General features: G+C 44.1%; 1 protein-coding gene and 1 long non-coding RNA gene across 7 annotated transcripts in view; one reads left to right on the top strand and one right to left on the bottom strand.

Moving 5' to 3' along the window:
• Positions 1-6112, top strand: part of ASS1 (argininosuccinate synthase 1) — a 76800-nt gene extending 70688 nt beyond the window's left edge. For all 3 annotated transcript variants that reach the window (XM_053374456.1, XM_053374454.1, XM_053374455.1), the window contains 2 exons: positions 3495-3560; positions 4867-6112. In XM_053374456.1, coding sequence (XP_053230431.1) covers positions 3495-3560; positions 4867-4918 — 118 coding nt within the window. In that variant the 3' untranslated portion in view covers positions 4919-6112. The remainder of the gene's footprint in view (positions 1-3494; positions 3561-4866) is intronic.
• A 1587-nt stretch (positions 6113-7699) lies between these two features.
• LOC128406777 (uncharacterized) overlaps positions 7700-21999 on the bottom strand; it is a 34316-nt gene continuing 20016 nt past the window's right edge. For 2 of the 4 annotated variants that reach the window (XR_008328624.1, XR_008328621.1), the window contains exons 4-5: positions 14964-15909; positions 7700-8143 (exon numbers count right to left, since the gene is read on the bottom strand). This is a non-coding gene — a long non-coding RNA (uncharacterized LOC128406777). The remainder of the gene's footprint in view (positions 8144-14963; positions 15910-21999) is intronic. The other 2 variants (XR_008328622.1, XR_008328623.1) reach the window with 2 other exon arrangements.

The following is a 21999-nucleotide window of genomic DNA, read 5'->3' as shown; positions in this document are numbered from 1 at the left end:
AATTATGTATTTTTTTAAAAATATATGATTTAACACTTAGGAAGTGCTTGCAATTTGCTAAGTGCCATGCAGGTATTAAAAGATGAAGGCGTCTCTGATCGCAGGCTTACTACTGTCTAGTAGACAAGTGGGATGAAGAAATCAAGAGTTGGAGCAGCTCCACCATTATAAGTGGTATTGCCTCTGGATACCAGCTGCTGGGAGTTGCTTGAGGGAAGAATATTGCTGTTGTGCTCAAGCCCTACTTCTTGGCTTCCCATCATGGGCATTGGATTGGTCACTGAATCCAGTTAACAATGCTGGAAGAGATGAGCCTGCAAGTTTCTTACATTTAGCTGGTCCTTCATTGACTGATGGATGGGGGCTAAGTGGCTATCCCCTTGCCATGATGTTTTCCCTGGAGGTGCTAACTTCCAGTGTGGCCCTTGAACCCCTGGCTAGCAGCAGAGGCCAAAATGTGCCTCTCTTCAGACTTAAAATAGGGTGGTGATGATTATTATTTTTAAAATGCAGCGGAGTATTGAAAACTACATTTAAAGGCAAGCTTTTGTTTTTTCACATGTGGGAGCACTCAAAACACATCTCTCTTAACTGCAGATTTTGCTGCTTTTTTTACATGACAAAGTATTTAGTATTCTGATTTATTTGTATTTATTTATTTTACAAAGGAGAGTATTTAAAATGCATGTTTCTAATTACAGGTTTGTTTTATGTAAGGGAACATTTTATTTTATTTTTTAAAGAGAATATTTAAAGAAGTGTAACCAATTGGATTCTGCTCAGAGTAGATCTGATGAAATTAATGGACCTAAATTAGTTATGGTCAATAATCTCAGTTGGTCTACTCTGAGTAAGACCACTATTGGATACAACCCAGTATTTTAAATCCTGCTCTTTGGCCAAAAAAGGCTCTCAGAGAAGGTCACTAAAAATAGACAGTCCCTGTCCGCAGGCTTATGCTCTTAAACAAAGAAAAGACACAGCATCAAAGAAAAAAATGAATTGGCCGGAGGAGGAAATGAGCAAAGTTTTGTACCAGTTTTCAGTTACAAGTTCCTTTAATGACCAGCTGCTGTGGCAAAGTCCGAGAGGAGAGGCCAAAAGCTGCTCATTTCTCAGCTGTGCCTATGGAATGGTTCTGCTTCTCTTCCCTTCTCTGTAGCAGTCTGATGGAATAGCTGCTGCTATTAATGGATCTGATGGAGGCTTCTCAGCAGAAAATATGCTGTCTTTTTGTTGTTGGTGCATGGGAGAGGATTTGAAATGATGATGTAAGAGCCTAAAAAGAGCCTGCTGGATCATGCCAGTGGCCAATCTAGTCCAGCCTCCTGCTCTCACAGTAACCAACCAGGTATCTGTGGGAAGCTTAAAAACAAGTTGAGCTGGACTCCAACTCCCATCAGCACCCATAGCAAACTACACCTTCCAGAATCCTTTAGGGGAAGCCATGACTGCTTAAAGTGGTATTATAGTGCTTTGAATATATGGCGCGAATGTGACCTTCATCATAGCCATTAACTTCATTGGGTCTACTCTGAGTAGGACTAGGGTTGGTGCCAACCCTTAGCCTTCAGCCTTACCATACACACATAATATCATTTTCTTAGGGCTGCCATACACCCGGAATTTCCCGGACATAGCCGGGATTCGGCCACCGGAAACAGTGCCCCAGGAGGAAAACGCTTAGATGTCCAGGAAAATTCAGGCATATGGCAACCCAGTCAGAAGTGTAGATTTTTTTTAAAAAAAGAGAGATTTAGAAACTTTGGGCAAAAATAAAAAAAGCTCCACAACTTTGCCCCAAAACTCAACAACTTTTGTGTCGAGATTTTGACTTTTTGAAATTTAACTTTGAGAGGGAGCTGCATTCCTAGCTTTCCCCTGGACCTCAAACATCTGCTATGGGGTCAAATTAAGAGGCTGGTGCCAACGTGAAACACCCACACTGACAACCCCCTCCTCCACATTTTGCAAAGCAAACCATCCCCTTGCAGTTGAAGTGATGCGGGGAGGTGGGGGAGAGGGGAAATGGGTTGCTTTGGAGACTTTGGGGGTGCCAAGCCATTGTAGGGTATCTTTTATTGCTTTCTAATTAATGGGACTGTGCTTGGTTTAACAAAGGGGTATTTCTGAGCACCTTTAATGGGGCTCCTGGTTTTTGAGATAGAAGTTGCAGGGAAACAGATCACTGGTAAGGTAGGGGACTTAAGCTCATGGAGGGGGCTCCCCTCTGCAGCAGCTCAGAGCCTTTGATTCTGCAGTTGACGTAGGAAACAGAGAGGGCTTTGTCACCCAGCTTGGACTCCAGGACAACCACATTCTGCCTCCCACAGTGCACTGCAGCACCTGGGGTCATTTTGGGAATGTGTGTCTGAGTGTGTGTGTGTTAACTATGTTATTTTGGGTTGTCAAGGTTGCGTTCTTTAACTGATGGGGGTGGTAAACCTCAGGCACCCAGGGGACAATTACAGCCCTCTAAACCATGGGTAGGCCAACTAAGGCCCGGGGGCCAGATCCGGCCCAATCGCCTTCTAAATCTGGCCCCCAGACGGTCCAGGAATCAGCATGTTTCTACATGAGTAGAATGTGTCCTTTTATTTAAAATGCATCTCTGGGTTATTTGTGGGGTCTGCCTGGTGTTTTTACATGAGTAGAATGTGTGCTTTTATTTAAAATGCATCTCTGGGTAATTTGTGGGGCATAGGAATTTGTTCTTTATTATTTTTTTCAAAATATAGTCTGGCCCCCCACAAGGTCTGAGGGACTTTCTGAAAAAGTTTGCTTACCCTGCTCTAAACCTCTCTATGTGGCCCTAAGACCTCCTGAGGCCACGACCCTCACTGGCCCTTTAGAGCTCCCCCCCCCATGTGGAACATGTCCTTGAACTGGCAGCATATGCACTTGAAATGCACTTAAAGTGCATTTAAAACACGTTCCATACTTGCAAAGAATCCTGAGAACTGACCTGAAGCTGCAGTTCTCAGGATTCTTTGCAGTGGGAGAAATGTGCTTCAGAGATATGGCACATGGACATCCAGTGCCCCTTGCTTCTCTGAATGGATAAAGCATACAGAAGAAGTATGTGTAGAAACAAGCCTAGTGTACAAAATAAAAATTTACGTTTGTTTCTCTGCGCACTTTTGCCTCTGCTCCTGCCCACCACTGGCATGTGGCCCCTGGAAGGTTGCCTAGGAGAGAATGTGGCCCTTGGGCTGAAAAGGGCTCCTTGCCCCTTCTTTAAACATCTCATAGAATCACAGAAATGCAGAGTTGGAAATGATGCCAAGGAGCACCTAGTCCATCTCTCTGCAATGGAGGACGCTCTGCTAAAGCATCCATGACAGTTCACACACACACACACACACACATACCTATCCTGGTCTCTAGAAGTTGTGTGGGATGCCTGCCTTTCCACCGCTGAAAGCCAACCTTGGCACTGCGTTACTGTCTTTATTATAGCCGCCAAATCATTCTTTTGCCTTTCCTTCCTGCAGCATGGATGTCCAGGGCGATTATGAGCCATCAGATGCCACCGGCTTTATCAACATTAACTCCCTTCGGTTTGTATTGAAGCGTTACAGTTTCAGAAGCCTGCCAATGTCCTAGGCAGATGCTTTATACCATTAGTCTATCTAGCTCAATATTGTCTGTACTGACTGGCAGCAGCTATCCAGGGTTTCCGGTAGGGGGCATTCCTAGCCCCAACTGGATATGCTGTTGGGGATTGAACCAAGGGTCTTCTGCATTCAAAGTGCATGATTTGCCCCTGCATAACAGCCCTTCCCCTAAAATAGGGTTGCCACACCCCGAAAGCTTTTTTTTAGGAAGTCCCCCTACCTTAAATGAAATAAGGTTCCTCAGGGTTCTGAATTAAAGTAGGAACCCAGGACAGTGTCATCTCCTTAATCAGACCACTTTGTCAATATAGCTCAGTATTATTATACTGACTAGCAGCCACTAGTCTCCTACCTGGTAATTCTCCTCTTCCTACCCAAGGTTTGCCACTCAGCTGGATGGGTCCCAGGGCCCCTGTAGACATCTGTCCCCCAGCAGTGGAAATGGAGCCTGGGGTGAAAAGCAGAGGGGTGGCTTCTACCCTGCCCAGATGTGGAACCTGGGGTCTCCTTAGAGGAGGAACAGGGAGGAGAATGGGGACAAAACTAGAGTGAGTTGGCTCCAACTCTCATTGGCTCTGGCTCCACCTCTTTGGTCTCCCTACATTCCACCCCAACAATCTTGATGGCCACCACCCCTACTGGCATGGCTGAGTTCTTCCATTTCAGAGTATGGGTGGGGGCATCACACGCTCCCCATAACGAAAGATTTCCTTACATACAGAGAAACCTAACATCCCTTGCAAAAGACTGCATTTCTCCCTAATTCATTGGACTTCTGCATGCAGTGTGCCTTCATCTTACAGTCATGGATTCTATAAAGGAGAGAATCAGATGGCCCTAACTGTTTAGCTAATGGAACTTTCCAGGAATAGAAAGCCCAGCTTCCAGGAATATAAAGCACAGCTAATTAATGCTATCCGCGATCACCTATTTTGTTTTGGGTTTTTACATAATCTGTCCTATGCACACACCCTTCTCAGTTACCTAATAGGCTCTTTTGCCCCTCCCTGCCCCCAGTAGCAGCCTGTTAACTTCTTTGTCCTGTGCATTAATGTACATTGTTTTATTCCCTTTGGATAAATTAATTATACAATGATGAGTTTTTCAGCAGCAGACAGGAAAATTTAGAAAAACTCACATATTCCCCCCCTCCCCGCTCGTTTCATTTATTTGTCTCAACTTTGCCCAATACTAATTTTAATTCAGAATGAATTTCTCTCACGTTCTCTTTCTTTCTGTTGGTTTCCAGGCTGAAGGAATATCATCGACTCCAACGCAAGGTCAAAGCACAGCAGAAATAATATAATGGGTGGGGTGGGGGCTGCAGGCTTTTTCTTTTCCCACCCAGCTAACACACCTATGTGCCACTCAGGGCTAATTGCGGTAGTAATTGGTAATAGTTACTCATCTCCCTGTGCCTTGAGGGATCCCACAATGGTTTTGTTACAGTCTTTTAGTGGCACCAATGAAATGGGATCAAGAAAAAGGTGGTTGGTGGAAAGGCGGGAGCATCACCACGCTTGTCAGTTTGCACACAAATATGTTATTAAAATATCTGTGCCATTATTTCTGGAATCTTAATGAATGGGACCTCCTTTCTTTCTGTTTTGCTTCTGACTTTTTCCCTCACACTTATTCAGCCAAGCTGTTTTGCCAAGCTTTAGTCTTTGTCCTTTCATACGAGTTTAAGTGCATCTGAAGGACATGCTGGATTGGGCTTGCTTTTTTGTGTGTGTGGGTGGGAGGGAAGAAGCAGCAAAAGGAAAGAGGGCCCTGGACTCTACCCAAGCCCATCGCTCCACCTGTGGGGAGACTAAAGGGAAAATGGAATGGGGGTGGTTGAGGGAGGTGAAGAAATAAAATAATTCCTTCCATTTTGATCACCACTAAGAGCATTGCTTTCTTTGTCTTTGCATTAATTGCAACGAGGTCTGCTTTAATTTCACCCTTTAAAAGAAGTCCCTTTATTAAAATGAATTTCTCAATTTGTTTTTGCCTCCAACCCCCCAACCCCCCCGGCCACCGCCGCCCACATCCCTACAGGGATGCTTCAGTTTGAAAATAAAAATCAAGGTAAAAAAGGATAGAGAAAAATGGAGAAGGTTGCGTGGTGGGGAAATGTGGAATTTTTCAATATTCCAATTGCAGCGTCAACTGTGGACTTGAACTGGTTCCAGAAGAGCTTGAAACATAGAAGGAAAAACCAATGAGAATTAGATTTGCTTGTGCTACTGCAAGGTACAAAAGTGTGTTTAGAGGAAAACTTATATCCTGCTCGGTAGATATTGAGCTTGATGTCACACAGCTGAAAGGGTGTAAAACCAAGAGAGAGTAATCTGTAACCTTCTAGGTGTTCTTGGACTCAAGCTCCCATTGTCCCTAAATAGGGGTGGAAAGATTAGTCATTTCCAGTTCTCTCAGTTTCTCATTTTTCTGTTCTTAAATTCAGTTTTCCACAACGCTCAAATAAACAAATAATTCCTCATGAAAATTCATTAATGTTTTAGTGCAAATTTGTCTGTTTGACTCATGTACACATTTTTGCAAGCAATGTTCTTTAAGATAATGCATCTTTGTCTGCTAGTTTCACAAATATATTTTTATATACACTCTCCCCCTCATATACACATTTTGGTAAACATCAATTGTTTGGAGAACTGCAGATTTTGAAGGGTGTTGTGTTTTGGTTTTCAATTTGTTTTGGAATTATGAAATTTCATCGATTTGCCTTTAAGTGTGAACTGAATCATTGCCATAGCCCTATGTATTAACTATCCTCCATAATTCATATTAGGGCAATACTTTTATTAGACCAGCTAAAACTCCAAAATCCATACACTTCAAAATTTCAAAGAGGTGGGGAGCAGGGGCTGCTCTTTATAAAATAATTTAGAGTTGGCTGAGTGGTGTATATTCTTGCTTGCATATTTTATACTAGCATTTCTGGCGTTTGATCGTTTCTGATAGTTCTTACAACCTGACATTGTCTAGCTGCCTGCAGAGTTCTCCTTTATAAAGCTGAACAACACTAAATGAAGGTTTTAAACTTAAAGCACAGCAGATGATGATTTTTTACTTTTTAAAATGACAACCAAAACAAAAATCCAAAGCTCCACAGGCAGCATTTTAGACAGCCTCACTTCTGGCAAACCCCATGGACCTACAGAAACAGAGATCTAGGATAACATATAGTTATACAGGTATAAAAATGTACTGAAGCAATGCAAAGCTGCTCTGGACTTGGGAAGGGGGGTTGTGATCTGACTTTGGGAACATTTATTAACATCCTGCTTTGACTTGGTGAGGACTGAAAGCACCCTGAAAAATCTCACTTTGACCCCATACTTTACAAACCAGAACTGAAGAACAGAGGAACAATAAATTAGGGAAATCTCTTATAATCTGAACAGCCTCACTCCTTTGTCCGCCTCTCCCTATGCTTTGCTTGGTTTCATAAGACAGTGGTTCTCAAACTTTTTTCTCTGGGCCACACTTTTTCAGAATAAAAACTTGCTTGTGCAGCACCAATTTTTTTATTGAGAAGAAATACATTGAAAAACAAAAGCTAACAACTCCCAGCAGTGCTTAATCTTGAAAAGATATATATGTGTCTTCTAAAATTAAAACAATAATTTGATACTACAGTGGTACCTCTGGATGCGAACGGGATCCGTTCCGGAGCCCCGTTCACATCCTGAAGTGAACGCAACCTGCGACTGCGCATCTGCGTGTGCGTGGGTCGTGTTTTGCTGCTTCTGCGCATGCACGCGACACCATTTTGAGCGTCTGCACATGTGTGAGCGGCAAAACCTGGAAGTAACGCGTTCTGTTACTTCCGGGTCGCCGTAGAGTACAACCTGAAAATGCTCAACCTGAAGCAACTTTAACCCGAGGTATGACTGTATACCATACTGCAATGTTTACATGTTGCTTTGCCTTGAACCTTCCCACCACACTTGCCATCCTCTCCTGTCACACCAGGACCACTGTTATAAGATGATCTTCAGGAGCTGCTGAGATCTGCGTGCTACTGATAGGAATTGGAGTCAAGTGTAGCTCAGCAGTAAAAAACACAGTGTCAGTGAAGTTAACTCTTTTATTTCGTTATAATAATTTTTTAATTGATTTTCCACATTTTTAATATCCTCACAATATTCATTTTTCACCTCTACTTAATAAGTTCTTTTGAACCCTTGAACTTTCCTCCACCCCTCCATGGGTTTTTTTCTTTATTCCATAATTAACTGCACCTTTTACATTTTCCAAATCATTATATAAATCATAAGTAAAATATAGCAGAATTTCACATTACAAGTATCTTCACATTCCTGCCAGTGTCTTTAAATTTTTACAGTGATCTTTTAAATAAAGTACAAATTTGTTCCAGTCCTTTTCAAATGCTTGATCTTCCTGGTTTCGGATCTTTCCCGTCAGTTTCAACTCCCCATAGTCCATCAGTTTCGCTTGCTGCTCTTCTTTCGATGGCACTTCATCTTGCTTCCATTTCTGGGCTAGTCATACTGCTGCTGTTGTTACATATAAAAATAGTTGATTGTCTTCTCTCAGTATCTCTTTACCTATAATACCTATAATACCTAATAAAAAGGCTTCTGTATTTTCTTTAACTCATTATAAATCATCTCCCAGAAGTCTTTTACTTTGTCACATAACCACCACATATGGTAAAAAGTACCTTCCATTCCATTACATTTCCAACATAAGCTTGAACTTGTTTTATACATTTTTGCAATTTTGCTTGGTGTTAAATACCAGCAATACATCATTTTCATAATATTTTCCTTCAGGGAGCAGCATGCAGTAAATTTCATTTCTTCCTTTCATAATTTCCCCCAAGATGACAACTGTATATTATATCCAAAGTCTCTAGCCCAGTGTATCATGACTGCCTTAACTTCTTCATCCTTTGTATGCCATTCTAAAAGTAAGTTAATCATTTTTGATAATATTTTCACCTTATTCTCCAACAGATCTATTTCAAATCTTGATCTTATTGTATCAAAACCATTTTCTAATCTATTTAAAAGATATCATTTATCTGATGGTATTGTAACCGATCTGTCATATATTCTTTTAATTCTTCAAATCTTTTCAATTTTAATTGGTCTTCTGCCTCAATTAATAAATCTCTATAGATGGCCCAATTCCCTTTCATATTTACCTTTTTAACTGAAAGGTAAGGGTGAGAGCCACCAAGGTGTTTTCCTTTCGAATAAGTTTTTATATCTGTCCCATACCTCGTAGGTTGATTTTTCAACGTGTGGTTCAAGAATCCTTTATGTACTTTCACTTTATCATACCATAAATATGTGTGCCACCCAAATCTGTTGTCGTGACCTTTCAGATCCAATAAATCTGTGTTATCTAGCAAAATCCAGTCTCATAACAAACAAAGGCAAGATGCTTCATAATATAATTTCAAATTTGGGAAAGCGAAACCACCTCTTTCATTAGCATCCGTAAGAAGTTAACTCTTTATGCAAAGATGCCAAAACAGCTCAGGCCTAGTGATCCCAACAACTCTTCCCATTGGTCTTGTTGCCTTGAGGCAGTTGCCTTCCCTCTGCTCTCTAAGGCTTCTCCTCTCCAGGGTCCTTCCCAAGCAGTTGCAAACTGTGCACAACCAATCTCTGCTCCGCCCTTTTCATTTCTGTGTTCCAAGAGACCAGAGTGGAAGGGAGCTGATCACAGCAGGAGGGGGAGGCTCCCCGGATTCTTCAGCAGCCTGCCCTCTCACTGCCTCTCTAGCCCCTGCTTCTGCCTCGGAGTTTGAACTGCTGTCTGCCACAGCCTCTTCCTGCTCACTAAACCCTGTTACCTCTTCAGCTTCTGACACCACCTCTTCCTAGTCTGCTTCCTCTTCTCCCTCTGACCACTCATTGTCATCCCACCACCAATCCCCTGGCTCTGAGGCAGCATCCCTTGGGGGTTCCCCAGCTAGTGTCTCCCACCATTCCTCTGCTTCCAGCCAGTCCATGGCAGCCGCTTCCCCCTGAAGTAAACCACTGAACTGTGCATGTAGCAGCCTCCTTGGTGAAAGTACCGTATTTTCCACTCTATAAGATGCACCAGACCACAAGACGCACCTAGTTTTTGGATGAGGAAAACAAGAAAAAAAAATCTGAATCTCAGAAGCCAGAACAGCAAAAGGGATCACTGCACAGTGAAAGCAGCAATCCCTCTTGCTGTTCTGGCTTCTGGGATTGCTGCGCAGCCTGCATTCGTGCCATAAGACGGACACACATTTCCCCTTACTTTTTAGGAGGGAAAAAGTGAGTCTTATAGAGCAAAAAATACGGTACCTTCAGGCCCTGGAAACCAATTCTGCCTACCCAGGCTAGGCCTTGGATGCTCCTGGACAGGCAGGGAACAGGGAGCTGGATATGTTTAGCTTGGATAAGAGGAGACTGAAAGGGATATGATAGCCTTCTTCCAATATCTAAAGGATTGCCACATGGAAGATGGAGGATGGCCCTACCCTGCTTCAGAGGGTAGGACCCAAACCAATGGACTCAAGTTACAAGAAATGAGATTCCAACTAAACATCAGGAAGAACTTTATGATAATAAGAGCTTTTCAACAGTGGAATGGACTCCTCCTTTCCTGAGGGGTTTTAAGCAGAGGTTAGATGGCCATCTGTTACGGATGTTTTATTGAGATTTCTGCATTGCAGCAGGGTTGGATTAGATAACTCTCAGAGTCCTTTCCAATTCTATGATTCTATTACTTCCTGGGTCAAGTAAAAATTGCTTGTCTTCTCCAGTATCTGAGTGTTGTTGTCTCCATGGTTAGTCTTTGGTCTTCATGTGCTTTTCAGTGTTGACTGCAGGGCTTCTGTAAAATCCCCATCATGACTCAGGCTGCTGCCATCATCCTGGGCCCTACACACAGTAACTGTGATTATTAATGTTGAATATTGGCTATTAATATATGGATATGTGAGGGGATTTAGGCCCACAGGCTTAATGTGGCCCTCTAGCAATCTCTGTCTGTCCATCACAATGCTCTTGAGGCCCCAGTTTTGTGCTGGGGTCCTGCTTGAGGATTTCCTGCAGGCATCTGGTTGGCCACTATGAGAAAAGGATGCTGGATGAGATAGGCCACTAGCCTGACCCTGCAGGCTCTTCACATGTTCTCAGTGCCCCCCCCCCCAATCTTGAGTGGGCCTGCTTCCCCTGTCTTCACTGCCGTTGTTACTGCCCACTGTCTCCATCCCCCTCTTTTCTCTGGGGAGAAAAACTTTTCCCAGCCTGCTTTCTCCATGTCATGCCTAAATTTATTCACTTCCATCATTTCCCATTTCACTCTTCTTTTCTCCAAAGTCCCTGAACAAAAATCAGTATTTTTTTCCATTGTAGCGCACTGGAGCATAATTCAGGCACCTCTCAGGTGGGCACCATTGTGGGCTAGCACTCCCCAACCAGTTTCTTGCATTACATACTTCTGAGAAGCCCAAAACAAACTTTTCAAGTCAAAAGGGAAGCTGGCCAGCATGTGCGGGTCTGAACTTTTTTAGATCTATGACTCCACCTTGCTCCTTGGTCAAGCTATGGGGTGGGGGCAATTCATATTTCCTTTTCTTCAATCAGCCCGGCGCCTCCCATGTAGTGGGAGCGGGCTTTAAGCTTTGCAGCCAGGCCTCTGCCATTGCATGCATGCGTGCAAACCCTCCAACATTTCTCCAATGAAAATAGAGACATCTTAAGGAAAAGCAGGACATTCCATGATCAAATCAGAATGCAGGACAGCTTCTCTAAACCAGGGACGTCCCTAGTGACACTTGAAGGGTCTGAGCATGTTTGTGTGAATGTCCTTCCGAGCTGCCCTAGCCATTTGCCCAAATCTAAGACAATAAGGGAGGTGTGGGAACATTTGTTTGACCTGCACCAGAATCAGGGGTGACCCAAAAACCAGCTAGAGAGACAGCTTGTTGTAGTTTTTAGCACATCTGCAGGTGGTGAATGTGGCTGTTATCAAACCGGCATCTGTTCAGGGCTGCCTGAAGTTGCCCAGCAACTTACTATAACAACTTCATGGTGACTTCTGGCACCTATTTTACTTGAGGGGGGGGGAGCACTGACCACAAAATTTCTTCAAAGGGGAGTCACTCCATCCCCAATGAGTCTTGTCCAAGGGTCCGCCTGAAAATACTGAATGGGCACAAACCAGTGTTACTTGTGTGTGCAAGCCAGGCTGGGAAACGCTGGTTTGATAACATTGGCAGCATCACTATGGCTTTCCCCCTCCCTTGAAACTCCTCCCACGCAGCCTTCTCTGGTCTCCTTCCTCCTCTTGCCCTCGGCTGCAAGCCCTCTTGAGCCAAGCCCAGAGGCCTCTGGGTAACGGACAGCTGTTGGATGACCCTTCCCGTTAGCTTCCGCCTTGGGCGTGCTGCATTGCCAGCAGGGCTGATCTGTACGCCTCTCAGGCTGAGGAGTGCAGGGGCTCCTCCAGGGTCACTGTCAATCGATATCTCATCTGCAGGCTCTCCTAGCGGAAGTGATAGCATATTGGAAGAAGGTAATGGCTCTGGTCTAGTGGAAAAGGCTAATCTTCCCCAGCTGTACAGGATCTCTGCAGGTGGCCTCTGGCATCTTCCTCCCGACACACCGCTGGGCTCCCCAACGGCAGCACACAAGAGAAGAAGAGGAAGAAAAGGACCCTTTTCTTTAAAGGCACAGAGACTCTCTTTTTGTTGCTAGATCTTCACCGGCTGGGACAAACTGGACAGCTTAGGGGGCATGGAAGGAGTGGGCCAGGCCACCCCTATGGCCCACAAATCGCAGTCCATCATGTGTTCACTGGGTTCTCACTTCCCACATTTCCAGGAGGCAACAAAGCCAGGAGAGTCCCTGGATAGTGGAGTCCCTTTCACTTAGTGGAAAGATGTGGAAGGCTTTTCAGCCTGAGGGCCACATTCCCTTCTGGGCAAGCACCAGAGGGCCACATGCCAGTGGGTGAGTGGGGCCAGAGTCAAAGGTGAGTGGAGAAATGAATGTAAGTAGGTTGGTGTCCACACCCACCCACCCCTCTGTTCCCCTCCGGGTAGATAATATACATGATTGGAGTTCCAAAGACACATTTCTAGCTGGGCAAAAACAGTCAGAGGGTGTGAAACAGAGCTGGTGAGGGGTGTGGACTAGGGAGAGTCCTGAGGACCAGATTAGAGACTCCTGGAAGGCTGCCTTTAGCTTCCAAGCCTGAGCTTGAGTCACTAACTGCTCCACTTTTTGTAGCTGACAATTTCCCTGTTGCATGTATTTGCGGGTGGCGTGTTGGCAGGTGAAATGTCATTTTGATACTGCCTTTGTGGCACTTTGCATGCAGAAGGTCCCATCTCTCTCATGAGAGACATTCTCCCTTCACTTGCACTCATCCATCCTTTGAGAAAGGAATGTCTCTTTTTTAGATCAGCAGTGGGGAACCTGATCTAACAAGAGGCATTCCCTCCTCTCGCATGACAGACAGCTTCTTCTGCATACAGTGGTACCTTGGGTTAAGTACTTAATTCATTCCAGAGGTCCGTTCTTAACCTGAAACTGTTCTTAATCTGAAGCACCACTTTAGCTAATGGGGCCTCCAGCTGCTGGCGCACCGCTTGAACACGATTTCTGTTCTCATCATGAAGCAAAGTTCTTAACCCGAGGTAATATTTCTGGGTTTGCGGAATCTGTAACCTGAAGCGTATGTAACCTGAGGTACCACTGTATAGGCATTCTCCCATTGTGCAGAAGAGAATGGTCTTTCTTAGATCAACGATATGGGACCTGTGGCTCCCGAGATGTTGTTTGACTCCAATTCCCCTCACTCCTATCCCATTTGTCATTCTGGCAGTTGGCTGTATCGGATGCAGTTGATGCGTGCTGGAGACCAACAACATCTAGAGGGCTGCAGGTTCCCCATCCCTACTAAACACACCCCTCTTGTAGGCCTAAGGCTGTGGCAGAGCAGGCGGTACAGTGAGGGAAAAGTGATATGTTCCCCCATAGGGATACATGTGACATCCGTCTCCCTGAGTGAGGGAGGCAGATGGAGACCCCTCAGAAGCAGAGTCCAGCGCCGTAAAGTGTAATAAATAATGCATGGTGGCAGATAAACAGCCACCTCAAGGAACCACATGCAGGGTTAATTCAGTCCCTGAGGGCTCAACGACATCATTAACCCAGTGAAGAGACGATGGTGCACAATGCCACACCAACCGGGGTCATCCAAAATACCTCCAAAGTTGTGGGGGGGTGTTTACAACACAGCATGGGTGTGAGGAGGATGAGCTGAACTCTCCCTATCTTCTTCAGATTCTCCTTGAATGCAGGCTTTGAGAAAAATTAAAATAAAAGCCTGCTATTCTACTTTGGGGGGGGTGTTGGTTCTGCTTGCAGAGCCACATTGGGAGAAAAACAGATGTTTTGCTTTGTTTTTTAAGGGAGAGAGATGAGGAAAGGTTGCAGCATTTGGGATGTTTTAGTTCAGAGAAAAGGCAAGGAAGAGGAGACATCACAGAGGTTTATACTATTATGCATTGAATGGAAAAAGAAATGTTTTCCTCCCTTTCTCATAACATTTGAACTCATGGATGTCCTACGGAGTTGGATGGTGGAAGATTCAGAAGAGACACAAGGAAGAATTTATGCATGCGGTGCATAGTTAAACTATGGAAATCGCTCCAGCAGGGACAGCAGTGGCAACTTGGATAGCTTTAAAAGAGGGCTGGTAACCTTATACTAGCCACAATGGCTATGCTCTGCCTCCACAGTTGGAGGTAGCAATGCTTCTGGATACTAGTTGCTTGAAACTGCAGGTAGGGAGAGGGCTCTTGTACTCAGGTCCTGCTTCTGAGTTTCCCACAAGGGATTTGTGGTGCCTTAAAAACTAACAATTCTTTTTATTATGGCATAAGCTTTGTTAGAACCCACTTTGTCGGATGCATCATTTGAGGATGGTTATGTTCCACCTCTACTGTCAGAGGAGGTTTGACAGTAGGTCCTGAAAGATCTGTTCCCTGCCTTTCAGACCTTTTCTTACCTGGCCTGGCAGGGCAGGGCCCTGACTAACTCAAGCTACATTAGCTGAAGCTGCTGAACAGAATTTTGGGCTGGAGTATTTTTCGCGTGGTGGTTGTTGTTAATATTTTGTGTCTTTATTTGGGATCTTGAGGAAATTGTTCGATTTGGTTGTATACTTTTGATTTTTTTTGTTTATTGTTTATGCTTTTGTTAAGTTTGTAGTTATGTAATTTTTATATGTTGTAAGCCACCTCGAGCATTGTTTTAACTTTGGAAAGGTGGCATACAATTAAAATGATTGATTGATTGTTTGACTACCAATTACCAGGAATTGCTAGTGGGGACAGCACTGTTGGAACCAGGTCTTGCTTGTGAGATTCCCACTGGGGCATCTGCTTGGCCACTGTCTGTACAGGGTGGTGGACTAGATGGGCCTTTGGCATGATCCAGCTACCAAGCTCTTCTTCTGTTCTTAAATACAAAATGTTCAGAACAACAGAGACAAAAACACATACAGCATCTCCAAAAACCATCTGTGGCCCCTTGCCTGCTACTAGTAGGTTTATTAAATACATACACCCAGCTTGGCCGAGAAGACTCCCTTTGTGCTGAGGTCGAGAGCCTTTGGATGAAAACTTCCCAGGAGGAGATGGGCTCCCTTTGTAAACTTCTTGAAACAAGGTGGCTTTGTCTCTGCATTTCACAAGGATCTGCCTTGCATCTCTCCCCGGGAGTTTCCCAAAGCCTTCACCAGCAATTGCTGAAAGGGAGCTTTATTCCTCCTTGACGGTCCACGCCATCATGGGAACCACCTGAGGGAGAAGGACAGGCGGGATCACAAAACCAGGGAGGGCAGATAAGCATGGCAATTACAAAAGGCTGCCCCGAGGGGTCTAGGCCTCAAAGCCTCACCGCCGTAAAAGGAAAAGACAAGGGACTCACACAAGGAACTCCGGACACCCATCTGGTCACTCAATAGCAGTGGTCACTTGGCCCTTTGTGGGGTCTCCTTTCTGCCTGAACACCCCTCCCTGTTTCCCCATCATCCAAACTGAGAATGTGGCCATCCAAAAAGACAGGTATGTTTTGTTGGACCCTCGTAACAGAAGATATTGGCTTTTTCTCTTGACTTTTTCCTCTCTGTAGAAAAGGGGGGGGGAGGAGGTCACCAGGGTGACCTCTTTGGTTATGTGAGATGCTCACTAAGACGCTGACATTATCTGCCCCTCTGCTGCTGTTGGCCCGACAGCCTTTCTGGGTCATGAGACAACCTGCAAAAGTGAGGAGAGAGAGAGAGAGAGAGAGAGAGAGAGAGAGAGAGAGAGAGATGAACAGGACCAGCCATTCCAAATCTTCATATGAAGTCGTCTTCTACTGAGCGGTTCATTTGTCTCAGTATTGTCTACACTGTCTGGCATCAGCTCTCCAGGGTTTAAGGCAGGGGTCTCTATGAGCCCTGCCTAGGCATGTCACTGAGCACTGTACCTAGGATCTTCTGTATAGAAAGCAGGTGCTGTACTATAGAGCTATGACCCTTGCTAGGAACAGGGGAAGTGACCTTGTACTGAGCCAAACCCTTGGCCCAAAACATGTGTTCTGTCATTGAATTACTGTCGTCCATCTAAAACTAAAGATTCTAAAGAATGTATAACTTGCTGTTGAAATGGAATACACAGGATGAAACAGTTAAATCTGTTATGATTAAATGGGCACAAGATGTTGGACATAACATAATGTTTGCTGACTGGGAGCAGTTGTGGACCACAGGTATGAAATTTACGGCATGTAATGCCCTAAGAGAGAATATTATGAAAATGATATACAGGTGGTACATGACACCAGTCAAGCTTGCAAAAATATATCACTTGCCCGATAATAAGTGTTGGAAATGTAAGGAAAATGAAGGTACATTCTTTCACCTTTGGTGGACGTGCCCAAAGATTAAGGCTTTCTGGGAAATGATATATAATGAAATGAAAAAGGTATTTAAATATACCTTCCTGAAGAAACCAGAGGCCTTTCTCCTGGGCATGGTCGGCCAATTGGTGCCAAAGAAGGACAGAACTTTTTTTATGTATGCCACAACAGCAGCAAGAATACTCATCGCGAAGTATTGGAAGACACAAGATCTACCCACCTTGGAAGAATGGCAGATGAAAGTGATAGACTATATGGAATTGGCAGAAATGACTGGCAGAATCCGCGACCAGGGAGAAGAGTTGGTGGAAGAAAATTGCAGAAACACTGCAAAATTAATGAATGTTAAAATGATGCAGGATTGAAAGGAGATGGTTTTAGTAACAAAATTAAAAGAATATGCAAAAAAGGATTGATAATTAGATGAAAATATGATGTTTAATATGTTAAGATTTATAATTAAGATAAAAACAAAGAGGGAAAGGATTTGCTTAATTAACTATGTGAACTGGAATACAAAAAAGGGAGGTGTGAGGAGATCAGGAAACGAGTAATTGAAATATAAGACATGAAAAGTTTGATTTGTTTTTAATTGTTTTTTTTATTTTTCACATATTTTGTACTTTTTCTGTATTTTTGTATCTTTTTTCTTTGTCTTTTTTCTTTTTCCTTTCTTATATTGTAATTTTCTTTGTAAAATCTCAATAAATATATTTTAAAAAAATAAAAATAAAGATTCTAGTCCTCACAGGCCTTTGGAAGTGGCCTTATATATCTCCAGGATTTCAGGCAGAGAAGTCTTCCAGCCCTACTTTGAGATGTTGGGGATTGAACCTGGGACTTTCTGCATGTCAGGATCTACCACTGAGCTACAGCCCTTCCCCAAATTCTTCCTGCGATTCCTTGTGAGTTAACTTACAAGCCCTTCCTTTTAAGTTCACTAGGTGGTCTTAAGCAAGCCATTCTCAACCTGAATGTATGTCCATTTGCAATGTGAGGACACTTAACACTGATCTACCTTACAAGTCTGTTGTTCAGTTTCCCCAGCTAATTGTGTGGCATGGTTTGGAAACTAAGAACCACTAAATCACTTCTGTATTGTTATGCTTAACTGTGTTGCTTCAATTTGTTTTGGGTTGCTTTTAACCCTTCTGTCTCTGGCTTAGCATTTAGATTGTAAACCCTTTGGAGGCATTGTCCTTCCTGCTTAGGTTACTTTATAAACTGCCCATTTATGCACGTTCAATAAGTGTGTGACTGTGTATGTGCAACAAACCCAGAAGTGACCCGGAAACGTCATAACGATGTCCCTGAAACATCACTAAAAGGGTGGAGCTGAGGCAGGGACGTAACAGGTTGTTCACAGGCTTTTTCCGTGGGTTTCCATTATACCTGATTTCACCAACATGCATGGTGCCTCAGAATGTAACCCCTGGATAAACAAGGGGCTGCCTGTACTGCATATAAATAGCAATATCTAATTACAGACTGCAAAAAGCTAAGTCTCCATGTTCGTGGCCACCAAGAACAGGGGCAAAGTATTTTTTCCTAGCCCATCTAACTGGCTGGACACACCATCATTTCCTCTTCTGCTTTAATAACCATTCAGAGCAAAAACAATGCTTCCCACTCTCACTCTGCATTGCCTGCTTGCCAATCCTCGCATTGTGACTAAGCCTGTTCAGAAGAGAGGGACAGGAATCATTGTCCTCCCTCTTAAAAAGTGCATGGAAACATGGATCCTTCCAGGCAAGGGAAAGGGGAGCAATTTGATTCAGTTCACATTTAAAGTCAAGCCTAACCAATACACATTTTCCAAAAGAATGTGAACAGAAACATTGCTATCCTTTGAAAAGTGCAGTTCTCCGAATTTTGCAATGCCGCTCTCCAACCACGTAATGTAAATAAATGCATATACCAGGGTAGTGTGTGCATTAAAATGCATAGTGAAACAAACATACAAAAATGAATTATATTATGAGAAATAGCTTTGCAAAACATCTAGATGTCAACCGATTGTCCATCCTTGATGTAAACAATACCCAACGCACCAACTTTGAATAGCCTGGGGTCCTTCTGTTTTAAATCAGGGATAGTGTCCAAGGGCTCTATTCCCTTTAAGGCAGCCTTCTGAGACCATGTGCCAGTGGTGGGTGGGGCTAGAGGCAAAAGTGGGTGGAGTAAGGAATGTGAAAGCAGGGTAGTTGCTGACAAATTCACACGCTGCTCTCTCTGCTCCCCATCCAAACAAGCTAGAGGCAGTGTCAAGGATAAATATACAGTGGGACGCTTCAGGTTACAGACGCTTCAGGTTACAGACTCCGCCAACCCAGAAATAGTACCTCAGGTTAAGAACTTTGCTTCAGGGTGAGAACAGAAATCGTGCTCCAGCGGTGCGGCAGGAGGCCCCATTTGCTAAAGTGGTACCTCAGGTTAAGAACAGTTTCAGGTTAAGAATGGACCTCCAGAACGAATTAAGTTCTTAACCTGAGGTACCACTGTATTTGAGGGGTGAAAGAGGGCCAGTGAGGAGTGTGGCTTGGGGAAAAGAGGTATGTCCCTGGGGAGAGGCCTGGTGGGCTGCATTTGCCCCATAGTCTTGAGGTTTACCCTCCTCCCTTGCCCCTTATTCCATTGCTTAAGCAGTTCTATAACTCTCCAATGGCAGCCGCCAATCGAATGTCATCTCTTTATAGAAAATACTCTCTGTCTTTTCTTTTCTTTCTTTTTTATAATGAAGCCCTGCAGGAAGGCTACTTGAAACACTTAAATACTTCCCCCCTCCCTCTCTCCCCACCAACCTTTTTCTTAAATAAATAAAAAAGCAAAACGAATATAAAGCAGGCAGCCAACCTAAAAACACAATTTCGCATTTAAGCAACATGCTCAAGGTCACCAGAGTGACTCAGTAGCGTCGGAATGGAAGGCCCCGAATGCATGTGGCCTCCCCTCTTGCCAGGAGTTGAAAGGAAAAGGCCAGATCTGTTCAGGTGCTGAGCTCTGCACAGACCCCCCCTGAATTGCTGTGGCACTCTGGTTCAGAGCCACAGGCGCTCTGCAGTGCTCCGGTCAGGATCGATCCTCCAAATGCAAAAGACGAGGAAAAGGCGGAACAGCAGAGGTGGGGGGGGGGATGAGGAGGGAGGTTCCTACAATTAGCCAACAAGTGGCTGTTTTGTGAGGGATTGTTGTAGATGTGTTTTAAGTGGTTTTCAGAGTGGAAAATGTTAGGCACTAGAGCGATTGACAGACAAAGAGCAGGAAATGCATTAGGTTTTTTTTTATTGGTTTGTTTTGAACACATTTGACATTACTCTATTAAGCAAGTTCGGTTCTGGCCTTTGGGAGACTATTAAAAGAGAGAAGAAAAGGGAGAGGAGGGGAGAGGGAGGCTAGAGGTGGATAAAGCGTAGAAGGGGAGGGGGAAGCAATATTATTCAAACAGGCAAGCGGTAACATAATGGCGGGAGGGACTGGAGCAAACTGTGCCAGCCAGATGGGACCCAAATGCGGATAACACAGGAGAGAATTAGCAAAACCTGGCATTGTCTAGGGGAGAATGGGCGCCACTTTCTCCTTAATAGCTCCCTCTATGTGATATAATAATGTCTCATTCAGATGCTGAACCCATCAAGGACAAAAGTCACCAGTAAGGAGCAAAAAGGGAGTTTGTGGGGAACAGGGAATATATATATATATACATACACAAACACACAAACGAGAGAGAATTTTCTACTGAAAATCGACAAACCATCGGAGCAACTTGACAAAATACACATCTACTGTGAATTACAGGGAACTCAGCTCATTTGGGCAAAGAGGATGATTTGTGATAGCTGTGGGGTGGGGACACACAGATGGATTAAAGAAGAGCTCTGGTGTAGTCTCGACTAGTGGCCCATCTAGTCCAGTAGCCTAGCAGAAACCTGCAAGGAGGATATTAGTGCAACAGTCTTCTCCCCTCCTGCAATTCACAGCAGCTGGTGTTCAGAGGCATTCATGCTATTTTTGACAGTGGAGGGAAAACATAAGAGCCTGGCTGCTGGATCAGGCAAAAGGGGGTCCCATCCAGCATCTTGCTCCATTGGGAAACCTGAAAGCAGGATCTAAGCACAACAGCAATGTGCCCCCTCCTGTGGTTTCCAGCGACTGGTATTCATTACTGCCTCCAACTGTGGCTTGTAGATTTCTTTAAGGGTTTTCATCTTCTCCTCCCTCCCACCACCCAATTCAAACTCAGAGGCTCATCTCTACCAGAACTGTTAACTGCGTGTGTTCAGAAATGGTCATATTGGGTTAGATCCCTGCTGGGGGAGTGATAGGCAGCAGGTGGGGCCACTGAAAATAATAGCTGTGTGAGCCTTCAAAAGGTCTTGCTGCTGAAATCCCAAGTTCAGATAGACTGCTCCAGCTCAGAAGCTCTTCTTTCCCTGTCTCCCAAACAAAACATAACCTTTCACTGGCTTTCCTCCATCCCAGAATGTGCATTTCCTGGATCAGGAGTTCAGTCCAGGGAAAGGTACCATCTGGCATCTCCAGTTGTCTTTCTTTCAAGCAAGCCCCCCCCAGCTGTCCTTTGAAGATAAACTGAAAAAAAAGAAACACATTTTTAAGGTAATGAATAGAAATTAATTTTTGGTTTAATATTCAAGCAACCAGTAGAAGATAGGAACACATTTCCTTCTGGACAGTCTCCTGCATCTCATCCAGGAAAGTAAAAAAAAAAAGCATTGGATGGACAATAGAAAGAGATGGGTGTTGAAGGCATTTCATGCTCCACCCACTTTTGCCTCTGGCCCCACCCACCACTGAGAAGCAGCCCTCAACCAGGCAAAAACACTCAGGTACAAAAGCAGGGCCAGTGAGGGGTGTGGCCTGGATAAATGGGGTGTGGTCAGAGAGAGAGTTCAAAAGGCCACAGAGAGAGGCCCAGAGCACTGCACCCAACCCCTGGACTTACAATATAGATTGGGGCTATGATCTTAGTGTAACTCTTCCAGGAGCTACATATGCACACGTGTGAAAAACAGGGAGGAAAGGCAGAAAAATGGAAGCCTCTTTTGCAGAGGAAGAAAACTGGTAAAAAATAAGAGGACAAAATCTTGGGATAGCGCTAGTTCAATAAGCAAGCACTATTGGTCAGTTGGTGATTCCCTTTGATATTTAACCTTCGATCAGTTTTAAATTATTGTTGTCTGTCTCATGGCCTGAAAGGCAGTGTCAAAACCTACAAAAGACAAAACTGACTGCTGTTTGGTTTGGATGGAAATTTCCTAGGGCTGCCATACGTCCAGGTTTTCCTGGACGTGTCTGGGAATTGGACTGACAAAATGGCGTCAGGGCGGATTTTTGTCGAATTGGCAAAATGTCCAGGAAAACTCTGACGTATGACAAGTAGGACAACTAAAAAAGAAAAATATTTTTAAACTATTTTTTAAAAAATG

Source organism: Podarcis raffonei, chromosome Z (assembly GCF_027172205.1).
Source record: "Podarcis raffonei isolate rPodRaf1 chromosome Z, rPodRaf1.pri, whole genome shotgun sequence".
Taxonomy (NCBI): Eukaryota; Metazoa; Chordata; class Lepidosauria; order Squamata; family Lacertidae; genus Podarcis; species Podarcis raffonei.
Note: the sequence above shows the minus strand (reverse complement) of the source record. Positions and strands in the feature narration are given on the sequence as shown.